Source organism: Anabrus simplex, chromosome 3, assembly GCF_040414725.1.
Source record: "Anabrus simplex isolate iqAnaSimp1 chromosome 3, ASM4041472v1, whole genome shotgun sequence".
Lineage (NCBI taxonomy): Eukaryota > Metazoa > Arthropoda > Insecta > Orthoptera > Tettigoniidae > Anabrus > Anabrus simplex.
Genome location: NC_090267.1, coordinates 264397880 through 264419555, shown reverse-complemented (window position 1 = coordinate 264419555; position 21676 = coordinate 264397880). Strand labels below are relative to the sequence as shown.

General features: G+C 37.5%; 1 protein-coding gene across 2 annotated transcripts in view; it reads right to left on the bottom strand.

Moving 5' to 3' along the window:
* Positions 1-21676, bottom strand: part of LOC136867208 (neuroligin-4, Y-linked) — a 173660-nt gene that overhangs the window by 16543 nt on the left and 135441 nt on the right. For both annotated transcript variants that reach the window (XM_067144339.2, XM_067144340.2), the window contains exons 10-11: positions 13860-13971; positions 3472-3592 (exon numbers count right to left, since the gene is read on the bottom strand). In XM_067144339.2, the coding sequence (XP_067000440.2) occupies positions 3472-3592; positions 13860-13971 (233 nt within the window). The remainder of the gene's footprint in view (positions 1-3471; positions 3593-13859; positions 13972-21676) is intronic.

The window sequence follows — 21676 nt, the reverse complement described above, 5'->3', positions numbered from 1 at the left end:
ACAGCTTCTCATATTTTTATATGCGGCTCTTCCGACCCCTCTATAATAAGGCAAAACACCAGCCAACATTATGAAACAATAATGAAGAAAGGGACCGCTAGATTGAGAAAATATTGAGAATGCTGCTATTTCTAAAGCCTTAAATTTCATGGTGTTTTTTTCTCCTTATCACAGGCTTTTCGCCTGCAGGTTAATTCAGGCTTGGTTTCTCTCAAAATGTTTGCTCCCGCTCTCCTCCTGACCAATTTGAGGTGATGGGTTTCCACTAAGATGATTTTGACAGAGATTTCAAACTGTTTTGTGATTTTTATAAACTAATAGTTTGTAAACTATGAGGTCCACAACCTCACCATGTGCTACTATTATTCATTTCCATCTACATCATTTGTTTTCTCATTCCCTTGTTTCTTAGGTTAACGCAGTTTTTAGTATCTATTATTATTTCAAATTAACACCTGTTTCACTGAATTTTGTCACAATAAGTTGTTTTTTGCTCTGCATATTGATGTAAATATTGTATATTTGTGCTAATTTTGTTTCCGTATAGGCTCTCTTTTGTTTGTTTTTTCATTTGCGCTTTCATTATGTTTTTTAGCATTTTTTCAAATCATATTATGTAAATTATTCCAACCCCCCTAATATTTTTTTCACTGAAGATGGCTCAAACGAGCCGAAACATGTCTGATCTTGTTTACTCCGTCTAATGACGGAATATATGATGTATTGATTTGGAGGATACTTTCATTTTTCGCACATTGTAAAGTGAAAACCGTCAATACGGAATGATTCTAATATCTTGTAATAACAACAATGACATTTACAGTAAGCTACAAAAGTTGAAAACTAGAAAAGCAGCTGGAATTGATAAGGTTTCGGGACATATACTAAAGACAATGGGTTGGGATATAGTACCATATCTGAAGTAATTATTTGATTATCGTTTGCATGAGGGAGCTATACCAAATGAATGGAGAGTTGCTATAGTAGACCCTGTGTATAAAGGAAAGGGTGGTAGACATAAAGCTGAAAATTACAGGCCAGTCAGTTTGACATGCATTGCATTCTTTCTGATTATATTAGACATGTTTGCAAAATTAATAACTGGTTTGATAGAAGGCAGTTTAGGTTTAGGAAAGGTTATTCCACTGAAGCTCAACTTGTAGGATTCCAGCAAGATATAGCAGATATCCTGGATTCAGGAGGTCAATTGAACTGTATCGCAATTGACCTATCTAAGGCATTTGATGAGGCAGATCATGGGAGACTACTGGCAAAATTGAGTGCAATTGGACTTGACAAAAGAGTGACTGAATGGGTGGCTATGTTTCTAGAAAATAGAACTCATAGAAATAGCATAGGCAAAGCTTTATCTGTCCCTGTAATAATTAAAGGGGAATACCTCAAGGCAGTATTATTGGACCTCTATGTTTTCTTATATATATCAATATGTGTTTAGAAGTGGAATGATGTTATTCTGTACAGAGTAATAAATAAGTTACAAGATTGTGAGCAACTGCTAAATGACCTCAATAATGTTGTGAGGTGGACACTAGGCAATGGTATGATGATAAACGGGGTTAAAAGTCAGGTTGTGAGTTTCACAAATAGGAAAAGTTCCCTCAGTTTTAGTTACTGCATTGATGGGGTGAAAGTTCCCTTTGGGGATCATTGTAAATACCTAGGCATTAATATAAGGAAAGATCTTCATTGGAGTAATCACATAAATATGACTATAAATAAAAGGTACAGATCTCTGCACATGATTATGAGGGTATTTAGGAGTTGTAGTAAGGGTGTACAGGAGAGGGCATATAAGTCTCTGGTAAGACCCAAACTAGAGTATGGTTCCAGTGTATGGGACCCTCACCAGAATTACTTGATTCAAGAACTGGAAAAAATCCAAAGAAAAGCAGCTAGATTTTGTTCTGGGTGATTTCCGACAAAAGCGTACCGTTAAAAAAATGTTACATATTTTGGGCTGGGAAGACTTGGGAGAAAGGAGAGAAGCTTCTCGACTAAGTGGTATGTTTTGAGCTGTCAGTGGAGAGGTGGCGTGGACTGACATCAGTAGATGAATAAGTTTGAGTGGTGTCTTTAAAAGTAGGAAAAATCACAATATGAAGATAAAGTTGGAATTCAAGAGGACAAAATTTGTTTATTAGGAAGGGGTGTTAGGGATTGGAATAACTTACCAAGAGAAATGTTCAATAAATTTCCAATTTCTTTGCAATTGTTTAAGAAAAGGCTAGGAAAACAACAGATAGGGAATCTGCCACCTGGGCGACTGCCCTAAATGCAGATCAGGATTGATTGATTGATTGATTGATTGATTGATTGATTGATTGATTGATTGATTGATTGATTGATTGATTGATTGATTGATTGCTAATGTCCCTCTCTTTCAACTCTTTTACAATTTGATCCCATGTACACATTTCATCACACTCCATGAGCTGCATCTTGTCTTCTTCCACCTGCCTTCTGATGGTACATTCAGCATTGTGTGTGGCACTGCATATTTCTCAAAGACCACCCAAATGCTTAACCTTCCAGTCTTTACATCCTGGACTGCATTTTGCAGGTATTTTGGATTGTACCTCTTATTTCATCTGGGATCCCCATCTTTTTCTTATAATGTTGCAGCATGATCTGTTTTACCTCACAAAATAAAATGTTTGCAATTTCAATCTTTTATCTCTTGAGAAAGCTTACTTTCAATATTAATTACACTTTGTAATATCATAATGGTAGTTCTACTAACGTACTGAGATCAAGATTAACTGCTAAATCACACTTGCTAATATAGCACACTATGTTTTTCCCCCCCTCAACCACAGTAATTCAAGTGGAATTGTTATCCCATTAATAATGCTTTTGTTAGCTTGTGAACAGTACAGTGTGGCCATTTGTTGTTCAGTATTGTTTATGTGGGATTGCACATCAAAAATGTATCAAAGAGAGCTCTCCCGCAAGTTTTTGTTGAGCAGAAATGCAGGAAATTTAAAAATATGTAATGACAACTGTTTTTACCTAACGTGATCAGTTTTACCCTACTTTACACTACCGTACCTTTCTCAAACTTTAACGATGAATTTTAACAGGCATCTCCCAGACCGGAACTGGGTGTTAAATATCCCTATCAAAGTAGCCAGGCACTTAAGGGTTCAACAGTATGAAAGTGAGTATGTAGTCACAGAAGATTTACATTGCAGATAAGAAATAGATTATATATTAAAGTGTGAAGGAGAGGGGGGGAGGGGATGCACACTATCAATGATCACACCTCATGGTAAAACTCCTGGAGCTGTCCCTGGTTGGGATATAATCATAACATAAAATTGTATGATTAGAGCTTTAGTATTTTGGACTAAAAATTAAACATACAGTATCAAGTCCTCGACCCACAACTGTTGGTGCTTATGAAGCTACCCAAAACAATCATACTCATATCATTGTCAACAATATACTCACCCTTTAACAATGAAGTTTGCACACAGTTTTGTTAGTTTCTTTGCCAAGTCAAGATTAGAATCGGTGAAGTTTGTGAGGCCCCTTAGAAAGAGGTACTTCTGCTCTGTCATATGATCAACACCTGCAATTACAAGATCACAGTAATTAGCGCAATAAATGTAAAAGTAAATTGGCTGTCCCAGTATCAGTGGGCAGGGAGCTGGTTGCTGGAGGGGAGATACAAATAATACACACTCAAATAAGATAAATTATTTTGTTCTTTGTACAAAAATAGCACATTATCCATAACAATCAATCACTGGGAGAATATTAATGACAATAGTGACTACTCCTTATTTCTGAGGGAGAAGATGTTGATAATGTTTGTAGCCTTTTACCACCTGTATTCATCTTTTTCTTTTTTCTTTTGCCTTTTGCTGTGTTTATTTGGCTTGGAGTTGTGTAACCACAAATAGTCATTGAAACTGTAGAATGTTCTGGAAGGAAAGGTTTACAAATCTGATCAAGAACTCCATAGTTGGGAGCAGAAATTGGATAGCTATGGAGGGAATAGGGGAGGGTCTAGCTCAGGGAGATTTGGAGGAGGAGGAGGAGCAGGATACTTGCTGATACTTTTAGAAAAATATGGGAAGGACTCTAGAACACTGTTTGCATTTGGGAGGTGAGGTCAGGTTAGGGCACTTTTTTAAAGGATGATCAGGCTATGAGCATTGTGGACAAATCTATCGTTCTTTGCACTCTTCAGTTGGTGAGAGTTTTACTACAAACAGCAATTACACCTCAAGGTGGAGTGGAGCAGGAGCCTTGGAAGCTTCAGTGCATTGGTGATATTGAAATATTTACACTCTGTTGGTGCTGAGTTGATAAGCTTTATCTTTGGTTTCTAGTAGAATGCAGACCATCTACTGTACGCGCACTTTTTAGTGATAGTTTTTTGTACTCGGTGGGGAGTAAGAAGGGAGCACTGCCGGTTCCGGTAAATACTGCCAACTGAATGGAAATGAAATCTGAATTAAATCGATAATATGATCGATCGATCGATATGAATTTTCTAAACTTTATTATCTTAACGCCAACAACTGTGTCACACACACAATACATAATACTATATAATATTTCTCGATGCGAAACATGTTCCTAGCATGAATTCTACAGTTTGGCTTTGCTGTGTAAACAACAACAGTACGAGTACGTAAAGTGTACGCCAGATGTCGCACAGCGATAATAAGTGATTCTTAGTTTGTGTTTCATAGGTTGCCAATACGAATCTCAAAAGATAACCGAAGTCGACCGATTCAGCACTAGGGTGTAAATTTATCTCTAAAAAGTGTGCAGATAGTAGGTTAGTCCAGATGCATTCCAGATGTGGAAAACTCAATGGACTGCCACACATTCATTGAGGAGTTCATCTTGAATAGAGTCTTGTGTAAGGTCAGAATCCTCCCCTCAAATCACACCAGAGAAGAGTGGAGAATAGGGTGGTGGTGGTGGACTTTGTTTACTTTTGAGTACTTAGATCAAGAGATTTGGTCCCAAAGTATTCAAAACTCTAAGACTTTTAAGGATGACTGATGCATCATCAGAGTCTGTATGAATTATATGCATCTTCTTGATGATAAGGTTGAAGCCTGTTATCAGATAACTGTATCTTAATGGCTCAGTAGGATGCTGGAAGGTTGAAATATGGTCAGGAGAGTATGAAGATCCTGTATTGAATTGTAAAGGTCCAGTAGGCACTAGTAAGGATGTTGTGATATTATCGATACTTTTCTTTTGATATTTAATGTTTCACTATCAATATGTGATATTATCGATACTTTTCTTTCGATATTCGATGTTTCACTATCAATATTTTGTTTTGATATTTATGTGATATAATACTATGTTTTGACATTACCAATATCAAATGAACGAAAAATCATGAATAATTAAGCAATAGTGGTATTAATTGAAAAATGTATATAAAATTATAATTAAGAGGAAACTTCATGAGCAGTCTATTACCATAAAAGGAAGGCATGCAGTATTTTAATATAGAAAAAGGGTAGTGACCGATAACAAGGACATTTGTCCTTATATTCTTTCTCATCCATTCAGTTATGTGTGTTGTGTGTGTCTTGCAAGTGTAGTTCCTGTTGGCCTATTGCATGTTATAGATATTTTGACTTTGCAGGTAAATCAGAATTATTCATCGCATAAATGTTTCTGTGTTGGTGTTTTCTCATGAAAGTTACTTTCAATTGTAGAAATAGCTCTTCCAACTAGTAGGCTAGAGTGTGGATGTAGGCTACCTGAGAAAAATAGTGAAGTGTCAGAATGTGTAAACCATATTCTAAACATGTCAAGTTCAGTGGAGATACAACAAACTTTTGATCATGATTTTACACACAATATTTTGATAGTTATATTTCATTCCTTTAAATATATTGTTTCCCTGGGAACCGTCATGATCCCAAATTTAATATAATTCAATATCATTGTGAATCCTTGTACTTGGAAAAATCATTATTTGATGTGAAGAAATATCAATATTTTGTTTTGATAATGTCAGCATATCGATACTTTAATTAAGTATCAATTTTGAATGAATATTTGTATTTTAATATATCGAAATGTCCCTCGGCGGTAGAGGTGGCCACATTTTGTGAGGGGAGTAGGTGATATCACAGACTTTCAGTGTAACAATCATGTTGGTGGAGACTGAGGTTAAGCTCTGGTTTCATCTTGTTGCTATGTTCCATTTCTTCTTCCAGAAAGTTGTGCACTTGTTGTTTGGCCAGATACATGAGTGAAACATCGATCCATGATGTTTAATGGCACTGCTAAGTTCCTGTTCAACAACTGGTGGAAGACCTTGATGAATCACAGCTGAGAAACTAAATGGCTGGCTTGGAGTGTGCTTGGCATTTGAAGCTGGTGGAGATGGAGACTTTCTGTTAGGCACCTTCTTCTTTGGAGTCCTGGTCTTTGTTGCTTGGCCTTGTTGTTTAGGAGTTCTTCTTTGCATTCCTTCCCATAATGCAGATAATAACTGAACTTTCAGTAGTGAAAGAAATAACTGTAGAAGAATAACTTGTCTATGAAGGTCGCAGCTAAAATGGATTAAATTATCAATACACGAACTCAAGCTCAATCCACATAGCCTATCGGATAAGTGGTGGAATACTATGATACATCAAACCATGTTTACATACTTTCATTATCTGTGTTACTTGTAATACGGATTATTAATTTCATGTGGCTATTTGTAACCGAGTGCAGCCCTTGTAAGGAAGACCCTCCGATGATGGTGGGCGGCATCTGCCATGTGTAGGTAATTGCGTGTCATTGTGGTGGGGATAGTGTTATGTGTGGTGTGAGAGTTGCAGGGATGTTGGGGACAGCACAAACAGCCAGCCCCTGGGCCACTGGAATTAAGGAATGAAGGTTAAAATCCCCGACCCGGTCGGGAATCAAACCCAGGCCCTCTGAACCAGAGGCCAGTATGCTGACAATTCAGCCAACGAGTCGGACATAATACAGATGAGATTGATGCATTCTGACAAGCAAGCGAGTAAGCAAGTAAGCAGGCAAATTGTTATTTCAATTCCTACCCCATCAGCCAAACTAGCAGCTCTTTTTGCTGGAGAAGGAAATTATTTTAGTCATTGGTTTTTAAAAACTTCAAAGTATGTCTGTACAATTAGTAGGTAAAATGGGTCCACCTATTCAATATAAGACTAATGATATATATAACTATATTTTCTCAATAATTACATTATAATCACGGTACTGGTACACGGGACTAGTTTTGGCCACTTGGACCATCTTCAGTCATAAAGATTTTAAAACTTGGGATAATAAAACATTGGAATATACAAAGATATCTAACAGAGAGGAAACACATTAAAATCAAAGTTTGATGACACTCGTGTCCATATGTTGCAAAACATTATACCGTAAATTTAAAATACTATCTTACAGTTTTTTTATGTGTGTAATGTGACCACGTGGTACATTTACTCATGCTTGGTAATATCTGTTGCTTGTATGTTAAATCTATCCTTCGATCCTTTGAAGCAGCAAACTTGTCTATGATGTCATCGTAAAAGAGCATTGAATTCATCAAGTCATTGAGCAGAGACTTCTCCAGGGATATGGTTGCCAGCGCAGTCAGCCTCTTTTTTTGCAATGTTGTATTCCTTAAGTTTATTTTTATCTGTTTAAGGCATAAAAGGCTTCTTCTACTGAGGAGCTGGTAGACAGTATAGTAAGTATTAAACAAAATAACTGATATGCTTCTCTAAACACATCCGTGAGTTCGTTATTATTGAGTGACAGAATTATTTCCTCCAAACTGGTGTTTTTGTAGGTAGAATCAGGATAGATACATTGAAGTTTACTTTTTAACCTGTGTGTATCAAATATTGTAGGATGAGAGATTTTTAAGTTCTCTAGAGCATCAAAAGGGAGGATTTTAGAAAATTCTCCAAATGTAGAGCTATCTTCTAAGCAAAGAAACTGGAGCTTCTGCATATCTTGAGATATTGTTTCAATTTCTATGAAGATTAAATCCAGTATCTCAAAATAAAGCACTCATATTTAACAAAAATTAAATTTTCTGTTTTTAAACCAGAATGTCTTTTTAGTTCAATTTTGGTTTCCTCTTCAGCCATATGAAAATATGTTTTACATCTTTCTTCATTCCTTTTACCTAGTATCAGTTGCTGTGTGGTTGTTATTTTTGAGAGGCAGAAGTAAACATCCAGAGACTTCTTTTAGAGCAGGCTAAATAATATAGGAGCAAGCTCAAAAATGTCATTGAATACTATTGATAAAAATGTAAATTGGAAGCTACTGAAGTTATTAAACAACTCTTCTGATTGATGAATGTTCTTTTTTTGTCTGCCTGAGGATTGTACATAAGTTTTTCAAATATTTCTTTCAATCCCTCCAGCTCCTCGAAAACCACGTTAAAATTTTTTTCCGTGTGACAATCAACGTGTATCCACACCAGATGGTATTCACATCACAATTACTGAATCAGCAACAGAAGTTCTTTTGGCTGAAGAATGAAAAAATGAGGGAATACCATCAAGACTCACAAAAATAATACATCACCCTGATATGTTGCTAATGTTTTGCTTTACCACTAGATTTAACTGGTATGCCAAACAATGTAAAAATAATTCTTGAAGGGCATCTTCCTTGACCTTAGTTTGAAGACCATTTAGATGGCCTGCCATAACACTAGCTCTGTCATTAGTTTTGTAAGAAAATTTGCTCAGAACAATCTGCAGCAAGTTGAAGAAAGTAATCACTGTACGGTCCAAACTACAGTAACTTCATAAAAGACAAGAAAGTGTTCAACCAGCTCAACTTTGTAGGTAATATACCAAAATGTAACCGAACACTGCAATATCTTTGTGATATCAGTTGTATCATCACCTTAAGAATGTGGTTTCTAAAATTTCCTCTTTAACAGCATCCCTAATGAAGGTATAGATGCAGTCTATTAACTCACATTGGAGATTCTCTGCTAAAAACTTTCTTTATCAAAGCATAATGTTGTTGCATTTCTCATGAGGTGGTGCAAACTGAAAGTTTCAACATTTCTTTGAAATCCCCTCTATTTAAGGAGGAGTTGCTCTCATTATGACCTCTAAATGTCATTTCTTGCTCAGAAATAAATAAAACTGCATTGATTGGTAATCGCATAAAAAGTCTGTTAAGCCTAGCATTCTCATTAAATTTTGTGATGTAAATATGAACATTTCTCTTAAAGCATCAACAATTTGATTCTGATTCTTTAAGCTCTTTAAATCCCACTACATTTTTTATATGCTCCGAGGAATCTTCTTGCTTTTGGAAAGATCTAGTAGTACAGTACCGGTATGTATTTTCAAATCCTATGTGATTCCCTTTTTCAATCCAACAATATGACAAGACCAACAAAAGAGTTTCTGCAAATAGTGGCTTCTGCATAACCACGGATAACTACTGTTGCAAGATACCTGGAAATTTTGTGTGTGCATCTTTCTGGAGGCAGAACCAGTCTTTTAACATATAAATTATGCAGAGTAGAGTTTTCCACCTATTCAATACTAAGATGTATTTACAATATTTACATTACATGGGACTAGTTTCAACCCCCCTTGGGGTCATCATCAGCCATATTAAAACATACACAATATTTGGCGAAATCCTAAAATATGTTTTTTAAAGGAAGAATCTTATGAATAAATAATTTACAATATGAATTACATAAGAATTTTCCTTTAAAAAACATGTCTTAGGATTTTGCCAAATATTGTGTATGTTTTAATATGGCTGATGATGACCCCAAGGAGGGTTGAAACTAGTCCCGTGTAATGTAAATATTGTAAATACATCTTAGTATTGAATAGGTGGAAAACTCTACTCTGCATAATTTATATGTTATTCTCAGTTCAATACGGACCAACAATATGAAATTCATAACCCTTGAGAACTAGTCTTTTTCTAACAAGTCAAAACTGGCTGAGGATGACTGCTTGATAAAATTTATTTCTATCCTCCCTGTTCCATTTAGAAAATGGAATTTCTCATAAAATATAAACTAAATCCATGTTTAAACATGCCTTGGAGAAAACTCTATTCTTCCTCACTATAAGAAGATATTTAACTAAAAGCAAACCAAAGCCCATGGTGCAACTACCCCGAAGGGTCATAGTCTACCAAGCAGCCGCTGCTCAGCCTGAAGGCCTGCAGATTATGAGGTGACGTGTGGTCGGCACAACAAATCCTCTCGGCCATTATTCTTGGCTTCCTAGACCAGAAAGATTTAAATACTGTATACAGTATAAATACGGCCTCTGAGTGGCCACACTCATTAACGCGCTACGGTTATGGAGCCAAACTCTGCATTCAGGAGACATGTGGATTTGAATCCCACCGTTGGCTGTCCTGAGAATGCTTTTTTTTTTTTTTTTTTTTTTTTTTTTTTTTTTTCCCATTTTCACTTCCAGGCAAATGCTGGGACAGTTCCTATTCATAGACCACAGCCGATTTCTTCCATCTCGTTACCCAATTTCCATTCACCATAATTCATTTCATCTTCATTAGTTCCTTAACTGAGGTTGCCATCAGGAAGAGCATCTGGCCGTAAAATCTAGCCATATAAATTTATCTCACCTCATCCCTGACCCCGCATCAAGAAACGGGCCATGCATATAAGTACGACCTCTCACGCTACATATTTACATTTATAACGTAACTGAATTTCCTCTTCAAATATGCATTAATAATTGTTACGTTTCACACAGTAAGTACGAACATGCCAAGAGTTCATTCTATTGTATGCTCTTTACACTCGCTTACACTTCACTCACGATTAACCTGCCACACGGCCATGATTCACATTATAACAATGGATATTTATTTTAACTATGAAAGAATTCTTCGTACACCACACATTCAAATTTATAACAAGCTTCTTGTTACAGCTGTTGGAACAGTAGCCACAACTCTTGCAAAAAAAATATACTAGTAAATGTATCTTTGGTTGATTCTGTTTTAGCATGAGATTGAGATACTACCATTGGCAGCAATGCTACAGGGGCTGGCATGTGTTCAACCTAGGCAGAAAGCCCGGCTTACATATTCAGGTGTGTTTGGCTGTCTGGCACGAGCTGGGACGATATTGTCCAAATATTCCACTACCTCGATGGTCTGCACCAAACGAAATACAGCTGTATACGTGCTGCTGGTGGTCCGGCACGTTGTCATGGCAACCGTTGCACTCACTGCTGTGAGTACTTAGAGGGCTGCACTCAGACCACAAGGCACACTTGCAAAGGAAATGAATTGTGGTGCTTGCTTAATACTATGAGCACTGCACCAGTTGGGAAATCACAACATACAAGGTGTATTCTTCGTTTTTTTTTTTTAAACAAATAGGTTTTAAACGGAAAATATAGGCATGCAGAAAATGATAAAGATAATTGTTAGAAATGTAAATGCAGCTGGGATATACCTGATACTCATGAAAAGCCACTACTGGCTGACAAGTGTGAAAATTACTGCACCATTAGTTTAGTATTTCACACTCTCAAAATTCTGATTACCATAGTATTATTTTCAGCAGAATAGAAAGACAAGTTGAAGCTGAGCTGGGAGATTAGTTTGGCTTCAGAAAAAATGTAGGAATAATCCAGTTCTTTTCAATATTCATATAGAACAGGCATGAAGGAAATCAAAGAAGAATTTGAAAAGGGAGATGAAATCAAAACTCTGATATTTGCCAATGATATTGTTATTTTATCTGAGTCTGCAGAAGATCTGGAGAAATTGCTGAATGGTATGGACACCGTCTTGTAGGAGTACAAGATGAAAATAAATAAATAAATCCAAAACAAAAGTAATGGAGTGCAACCAAAAGTAGTCAGGTGATGCAGGAAATACTAGATTAGGAAATTATGTCTTACGGGAAGTAGGTGAATATTGTTACTATGATAACTAACTATAAATAATGATGGCAGAAGTAAGGAGGGCATAAAATGCAGACTAGCACAAGTAAGCTAGGCCTTTCTTAATAAAAGAAATTTGTTCACTTTGAACATCGATATGGGAATTAGAAAGATGTTTTTGAAGACTTTCGTCTGGAACATGGCATTGAATGCCAGTGAAACATGGATAATAACTGGCTCAAATAGAAAGAGAATAGAAGATTTTTGAAATGTGGTGTTACAAAATAATACTGAAGATGAGATGGGTATATCGAATTACAAATCAAGAGATACTGAATTGAGTTGGTGAGAGGAGAATGATTTGATGAAATTTGACCAGGCAAAGAGATAGAATGATAGGACACATCTTAAGACACCCAGGACTTGTTCTTGCTTTACACTGCACCAACATAGATAGGTCTTATGGCAACAATGGGATAGGAAAGGCCTAGGAGTGGGAAGGAAGCAGCTGTGGCCTTAATTAAGACACAACCCAAGCATTTGCCTGGTATGAAAATGGGAAACCACTGAAAAACATATTCAGGGCTGCCCACTATTTCCCGGATGCAAGCTCACAGCTGCACGCCCCTAACCGCATGGCCACCTCGGCCAGTTAGTTGGTTTTTGAGGGAAGTGTAGGTGGTAAGTAAAGTAGGGGTAGATCAAGGCATGAATATGACAAACAGATTAAGGTAGATGTAGTAGTTATTTAGAAATGAAAAGTTTAGAATAAAATAGGATGACAAAGAGAGATACATCAAGCCAGTGTATGGACTCGTGACCCAAACAATAAAAAGTAGCCTGTGTCAAGACATAATGCTGATCTTTCTTTTGTTTCCCATAAGTTCATGTAATATATATAATTCTGTCTTGATCAGTGCTTCAATAGAGATGTTGAAACCAGAATATTTACAAAATCATGCTCCCATTACAACTCTCTGATCGCTGCTGTTATTGGCCTTCAGTAAACGTCTGTCCATGAGATTTCTTAATGTGGAAATGTTAGTGTACAACAACACTAACATGGTCCCTGACAGATATGTAGTCCAATCCAATGGCATAGTATCTATGACGATTGGGGATTCAGACTGTTGTAGCCAACATGCTGTGGGGACATCATGCATCTTTAAGTTGGTTGCACTTTTGCTGACATTAAGGGTGTTAATGAGCTCTGATAGGAGCACAATGACAGCTTGGTATGAGAGGAGGGACCAGCAGAAAGAAGAGACAATGACAAACATGAAGACACACAAGAATATGGACATACTGCCATCTCTCTCCTCATCAATACCAACACTTTTACATTCATTTCTACTCAGAATCCATCCAGCTTGTGAAGATGAGGTCATCTGTGTCCTTTTGTGATTTCCTGTTTGTCTCCATCTCCTATTTCTGTTGTTCCTGCTTTCTTCCCTATCCCTGTGTGTGTGAGGACCATAGGAAACGTCTAATGTCCCCTGCATGCCGTAAGAGGCAACTAAAAGTGGGGGCTCTAGTGGCTCTGAACTTGGGAATGTGATTTCGTGCCCAAGGGCCCCAAGCTCAGTTTGGCATTGCTCCTGTCAACAACGGTATTAGGTTTACATTTCATGCCCTTTTTGGCCTTTCTCTACATTTTTCCAGCATACTCATTCTTCAAAGGACCAAAGGACCATACGTCCCTCTTTTCCCTTCTCATTACAGTTAATATGGGATGGTTATCTAATATTGTACTCTCCTGTAAAATAATAATTACAGTGGAAGTCTTCCTTTTCCCATACTGACAGTCATTGTGTTTATTCTAATCTGTGTTCCTATCTCTCTTGACATGTATATAAGGCCTTCTCCAAGAAAATGTCTATCAGGTTATATTCACAACTTGTTTTCAGTTTTCTGCCCTTGATGTACTTTCAGTTTCTCATCCTAAAAAATCTGAATACATACCTTCTCCATCTGGATTGTAGTTGAGTGTACCGATGAAGGTCTTCCCATTCCTCAAAGAATTGAGCTTAGCCAATTTCAGTGCTGGACCTTTAAAGTATACTGCTCCAAGAAACTGAAAAATTAATTAAAATGCACAGTAATGTAAACAAATTTTTTAGAATTTTTTAAATGTAGATTTTTAGATATTGAAATCCTGAAAGATGTTCTCACAAAAGTACATTTTACGGAATACTGTGAGGTGCACACATCATCAAGGAGTGTTCTCACTTAAAGGATTCACTTTTCATAGGGTAACATTTTAATTGTTAAGTCATATATAGAAATATAGGAACACAATGACAGGTTGGTGTTGGAAGAGAGGAAAACAGAAAGAGAAAACAAGGAAAAATATGAAAATACAAAATACAACCTCCACATCTTCAAATTCCTATATAGTTTCTCTCCTTATTAATTCCAGTTCTTCTTGGTCACTGGTGAGCTTGTTTCTGCTTCCCAGCTGCATCAGCAGGGTATGTTTCAATCTTCTTGACAGATCTTCAGTCTTAATATGGAAATAAGATAGAAAGAAATCTGGGTAAGTACAGGAAATGGGAAGAGACAAAGTGGTAAAGATAAATAAAGGTACACTGCCTGACAAAGAATTGAATCACCCAGAAGAAATGGTCAGACTTCAATGTAACTTCATACATATACACACCATCGACAGGTATGTAAATGACTAGAGTTGAAATTCTCTGTGATAGGTAAAATGGCCACCAGAGTGCATTACTGTTGTTCATGTTCAGTGTTGTTACCAGGCCTGGTAGGGCATATAAGGGGCATGAACAGCATCAGATGTTGAGTGATCACTGTTCAGGACATGGAGATGCCGCATACTCATGTGAGACAGCGCTATCTGCACCTGACCGAGTTTGAAAGGGCCTCATTTTGGATCTCTATTTGTCCAGCTGGTCCAGTCTTGCAATATCGAGATTCATGGGGCATTTGAATTTGACAGTGGCCCGATGTTGGACTGCATGGGAACATGAGGGCAGGCATACTCATAGTCAAAGTTCTGGTCAACCATGTCTGACCACCACAAGGGAGAATCCCTTCATATCTCATCTGCCATCTGGGAGTAAGTAATGGACTCCTTGCAATATGCTGTGTCATCCTGCACCATTGGTTGGAGAGTATCAGCAGCCGGACTAGGGAATTACCATTCTATGCGTAGATCACCATTAACACCACAACACAAACTCTCCTCATCAGTCCAATTTCCTGTATATCCATGTCTGTTTAGTGTCCAACAGCACTGTAGTCCCAAAATGTTCACAGAGTATACTGTAAGTCATGGCATGACAAATATTGGATGCCAGATTGCCCTGTCATCTTAAATTAGTGAATTACAACAAGTTACAACAAGTTTCCCCTAATTTGGCATGAAGAAGTCATTAGAAGGCATTTTAAGATGAAAAATCCCTATTTTAATGCACTAATTTAAACATAGTAAAGGTATTATTCTCTTCTGATTTATGATCACACTTATCACTAGAACACACTCTTGAATTGGTGCTGGGCTGAGTGGCTCGGACGGTTGAGGTGCTGGCCTTTTGACCCCAACTTGGGAGGTTCGATCCTGGCTTAGTCTGGTGGTATTTGAAGGTGCTCAAATACGTCAGCCTGGCATGTAAAAGAACTTCTGTGGGACTAAATTCCGGCACCTTGGCATCTATGAAAACCATAAAAGTAGTTAGTGGGAAGTAAAGGCAGTAATATTATTATTATTTTCATTATTAATTTTATTATTATTCTTGAATTGGTGTCTGTTGTAGTACAGTACATCAGTTTTGCCACCTCATCTTCACATATTCCTCAGATTTAATTTGGTCATTTGAATGTATGAACATGACTGGAAATATTAGTAACCAACAATGATGATGGTAAATGGGGTGAAAATTCAGGTTGTAAGCTTCACGAAGAGGGGAAAGTCCTCTCAGTTTTAAGTACTGCATTGTGTTGGTGGGGTGACAGCACTCCATGGGAATCACTGTAAGTACTTAAATGTTAATTCAGGTATTCACATAAACAGGATTCTAAATAAAAGTTACAGATCTCTTCATATGGCTACGAGGGTATTTAGCGGTTGTAGTAAGGTTGCAAAAGAGAGGGGATATAAGTCAGTGGGAAGACCATAATTAGAGTGTGGTTCCAGTGTATGAGACCCTCACCAAGGTTACTTGATTCGAGAACTGAAAAAAATTCAAAGGAAAGCAGCAGGGTTTGTTCACGGTGATTTCCAACAATTGAGTAGTGTTACGAAAATGTTGCAAAATTTGGACTGGGAAGACTTGGAGGCAAGGAGATAACAGCTCAACTAAGTATGTTCCGAGCTGTCAGTGGAGAGATGGCTTGGAATGACATTAGTAGATGAATAAGCTTGAGTGGAGTTTTTGGAAGTAGGAAAGATCATGCTATGAAGATAAAATTGGAATTCCAGAGGACAAATCAGAGAAAATACTTCAAATCAGGGAAAATACTTGTTTACAGGAAGAGGAATTAGGGATTGTAATACCAGTAATTTACCAATGAAGATGTTTGATAAATTTCTAACTTTGATATTATTTAAAAAAAGACTACTCAACTTACATGCTAGGGAATCTGCCACATGGGTGATAGCCCTAAATACAGATCAGTGGTGGCTGGTTGGTTGGTTAATTTTGGAAGCAGTTTTGTGGCCTTCTGTTTCATGGTGTATTTTTATTTTATTTTCGATGCTGGACAATTGAGATGCTCGCTTACTACTAGAGGCATCATCTTGCCATGGCTACATTCTACTGAAGAGCAAATTCTATCTCCTTTGCACACTCTATTGTTTTAACAGATGAACAAATACTACACCCAAGCTTACCATTTTCACCAACATTAATGCAAACAAATTTCCCCTTAAATTCAATCCAAACCTCACGCCAGCGCTTTCCTGCCTCCATTTCACTATCACTTTATACATCCATACTTGGATACACCACTCACAAATTAATTAACTGTTCTTCTTACGATCACTACCTTCACTTTCTGATTTTCCTTTTGGACCCAAACTGCCTGTTTTCAACCAAAGATCCATCATACTTGTTGCTCAAAAGTGTGCTTTTTTATCTGCAGTCAATCACTCAATCAATCAATCAATCAATACTGATCTGCATTTTGGGCAGTCGCCCAGGTGGCAGATTCCCTATCTGTTGCTTTCCTAGCCTTTTCCGAAATGATTTCAAAGAAATTGGAAATTTATTGAACATCTCCCTTGGTAAGTTATTCCAATCCCTAACTCCCCTTCCTATAAATGAATATTTGCCCCAGTTTGTCCTTTTGAATTCCAACTTTATCTTCATATTGTGATCTTTCAGTCACAAAGGAACTATTGTATAACATGTTAAAGTGTTTGAGGAATCAGCAAAAGCTGACACCTTGCCATCCCAAGGTTTGTAACATTATAAGTAAGTAAAAATTATGTAAATCTGTTTTGAAATTCCTTACAGAGAAGAGATGGGTTCATTGTGATATCTAGGAACCCACCAGCCCACCCCCACCACTTCCATTGCTGAAGTAGCTACTTGCATTCCTATTGGCCAACCTGAAAAGTGATGTGATGTCATTCCCATTAATGATAATTAGATTTTGTTACAAACCAGGCAGAATTAAAGCACAAATTACTAAAACATGTAAAGGAAACAACATGGAATATAGAACAGCTAATATTCGTGGGGACATGTCAAATCAAATGCACTGCACTCGCATACACAGAATATTCTGTTATCACCGAGGTGAAATAGAATGTGCTATCATTGCCCTACAGAATGCTAGAGACTTAAAAGCCACTTCGAATCCCTAACTAGGGGGCTTATGCCCCCAGACCACCTTTGCTTGGTCACAGTCCAATGGTTTTGTCACTAGCCGGAACGATAAATTAATTCAGCTATAGAATGATCTTAGTTACTAAGTAAACAGGTTAGCACCATTGTCGACCCCCAACCATGTCCTCTGCGAAAAGGCTGCAAGAAGTAAATAAACGATAGTAATTCCTCGCATAGCTAAATGTAGTACGTATTGGATGGCACGGTGTCAACTATTGATGAATCCTAAGGTCAGTGTTCTAAACCCGCAAAATAATTCACATTCTGATGGAAAGACGTTAGATTGACACACAAAACTGACAGTGTATAATGATCTTATATGGATTTATAAACAGTCATAATAACGCAACACTCATACTCTCTCATACAAATTAACAGGCTGCTTTAGTTACGATAGTATAAAACACCATAGTCAATGTTATTGGTAAAATAGCAATCTCAGCAGTAATGGGATTTGATTCATATCTCAAAATTTCAATCATGGTACGCAACAATAATGACAAGGTTAGTGCAGAACTATGTTCACATCACCTGTACTGAGCACCTTGGATCGACAGGGCACACCCAGAAAACCAGAAGTAGTCCACATATCATCATCATCATCATCATCATCATCATCATCATCCTAAACAATCTCCAGTTTCCCGGGTGTGGTATATGAGCCTCCTCCATCTCATCCTGTCCTTGTACCATTCATCCTCCACCAACTTGTCCCAATCATCACCTCTCAGCAGTACATCGCTCTTAACTAAATCTATCCATATCCTTCGTGGCCTTCCCACGGGTCATCTTCCTTCTACCTTTCTGTCAAATTCCTTCCTTGCAGTTCTGTTTACTGGCATCCTCTTCATGTGACCAAACCACTTCAGTCTTGATATCTGAATCTTATTGAGGAGAGAATCATCTATTCCTACTTCTTCTCTAATTTTCTCATTCCTAATCTTGTCTTTCCTGGTTTTCTGGATCATAGTGCGTAGGAATTTCATTTCAGCTGCCTGAAGTTTGGAATTATCTCTATTGGTCAGTGTTGTGGTTTCGAGAATGTATGTAAGAATTGGTGTATAATAGGACTTGTACAATGTCATTTTTGTTTTCATGGGTATTTGCTCATCCCACAACAGGTGTCTTACCTGGTGGTAAAATTGTGTTGCCTTATTGATTCGATTGTTCACCTCATGTTTTGCTAGGTTGTCATTTGATATAACGCTACCCAAGTATTTGAAAACTGGAACGCTGTCCAGTTGAGCTTCATTTAACATGACTATTGGTTCTGCTCCTTCCCCATACAATTTCATCACCACCGTCTTGGTCTTGCTGATGTTTAAACCATATTTCTTAAACTCCTCATTCCAGCTTTGTATTCTCTCTCCCAATTCCTCTTCTGAGTCACTCCAGATCGCAACATCATCTGCAAATGTGAAGGCTTTGATATCTCCATGTTCTTTCCTTTTAATAGATTTCATTACTACATCCATTACAATAATAAATAGAAGTGGTGACAATGAGCTGCCCTGCTGCACTCCTCTCTTTGTTTCAAACCAGTCCGACAAACCACATCCTACTTGAATACAACTTCTGTTCCCACTATACAACATTTTCACTTTGTCTATAAGGCTGTCTCGCACTTGAAGTTCTTTCATGCATTGCCAAATTCTTTCCCTTGGTACACTATCGTATGCTTTCTCAATGTCCAAAAATATTAAAAATAAAGGCTTGTTCTTCTCCCAGTATTTTTCCATTAGCATCCTAATTGCAAATATAAGGTCTCTAGTTGACCTACATGGTCTGAAACCATACTGCTCTTCTTCCAAAATTGGTTCAACAATATCTCTGATTCTGGTCTCTATTATTTTTTCCAATATTTTCAGGACATGAGACAGTAGTGTGATACCACGGTAATTAGTACATTTTCGTCGGCTTCCTTTCTTGAACAGAGGTACAATGATGCCCATCTTCCAGTCCTCAGGAATAGTATTTTCCTCCCATATCTTGTTAAGCAGTCTGTAGAGCCACTGGATTCCTGGAATTCCTGCTGCTTTCAGCATATCTGCACTTAGTTCGTCTATGCCCACTGCCTTTCCTTTCTTCATGCTCTTGAGCGCATTTTCAACCTCAAGCCATGTAATTGGTGGTTCAGTTGTGGTTCCTCGGCTTGGCTCTCCTCTATCCGTTGTTACGTTTTCTGTATCTCCATTCAGCAGCTTTTCGAAATAGATCTTGAGTTCTTGTTTAATTTCTCCCTTTTCTTGTGCCAGAGTTCCATCATCATGTTCTATTGCTTTTATGGTCTCTTGATCCCTTCACTTGTTTTTTACTACTCTGTATAGAAATTTCATATTTCCTCTACTGTCCTCTTCCAGTTTGTCTGCAAACTCATTCCATTTCTTCTCTTTTTCTTCCATTACAATGTTCTTTACAGCAAGTTTCTTGTTCCTGTATACTCCACATATCATTCAGCAAATTATGGTGAAATACTGACGTATATGATGTTAATTGTTACGAGCATAGTCGTAATGTTAAAACTTACTGGACAGAATGGCAAAATTAAAAAAGAAAATAAACCAAAGCAGAAGGTATATGGAATAAAATCAGATGGCATACTCTACTGGGTGGAGTTAGGAAGTAGCGTCATGCAGCGTATACCTGTGTATACCCTTGATTGCAGCCATGGCACCTGATGAGCTTGTTTCTGCTTCCCAGCTACATCAGGTGGATTGAATCCAACACCCACTGAAGGGCCATCTTGAGAGATCCTCATTCTTGATGTGAGAAGTGTAGGTAGGATAAGGAGGACACTGGATGCTGGAAAAGGGAAGAGGCATAGGGTAAAGAATACAAGTAGTAAAAGAGTAAGAAGTCTAGAAGGAGAAAAGAAACCCTATGGGTCAATACCAGTAATGTAATGGAAAGGTACTAACAAACATATGACAAACCAAGTCTTACTTGTTATTTGAGTTGCCCATTTCCAAAACCCGTTAAGTCCATGGACCTTCAATTTTTATTTTTGTAAATCATCCGACAGATTACACCGTGTTACAGGTTGTAAGCCATACTTGGTGGTACAATGGGCGTTATTTCCCATCCAAATTCATAATTGAATATCGGCTACAGTTCCAGAACCTGTTAAGTTCTTGGCTGTTGCAGGTCCAGAAAATGTTATGTCCATAAGCAAATACAGGAAAAAATACTCTAAGTCCAGCAGACAAAAGTGCTGAAGTGCCATACAGTTACAAAGAACGTTATGTCCACATATTTGGTGAACCATTAAATTCTGCCTGAGACCTGTGGAATATGTCTCTTTCAAAGAAATGTTTACTATGTGGTGTAAAATATTATTGTAGAATATTTTATTCGTATTCCTTTTATCTATCTAAATTTGAAAATGTAATTATTAAATTGTAATTTATTATTATTGTCGAGTGATATTTTGCATGTTCTGGAAATTTTTGTGACGTGGACTTTTGGAACAGGGTGTGTCTGCCCCTGTTGATTCTAGAAGCATGTTTTTAGTAATTTTGGAAGATGGAAAGTTCGTGATTAGGGTTAGGTGATGTTCTGGAATACTGTGAAAACATTGCGACTTGGTAAGGGGTTTTGACGGGTGGATCTAGGTGGCAAGAGGGAAGCTTGTGTGGTCTGATTGGTTACTCGGTAATCACACTGGGGGCAGCCTTGCCTTCTCCCTCCCAGGACGAGCTGCCTTGAGATAAGTGCTGTTGGTTTCATTTCCATCTTAATTTATATTTAATGTTTGCTTGTATTTTCACGTAGGAGTTTACCCCTACTCGCCCTGACTCGCCACTCAATTATTAAGATGCTTTAGCTTTATAGCTGGGCCTGCCTGTTTAATTTTGGAGGTATTCCCCTTTCCTTTTAATTTTGTAAACCGTGTAATTAGTAGATTAATTTTATTTCTCTCGGGGTTTG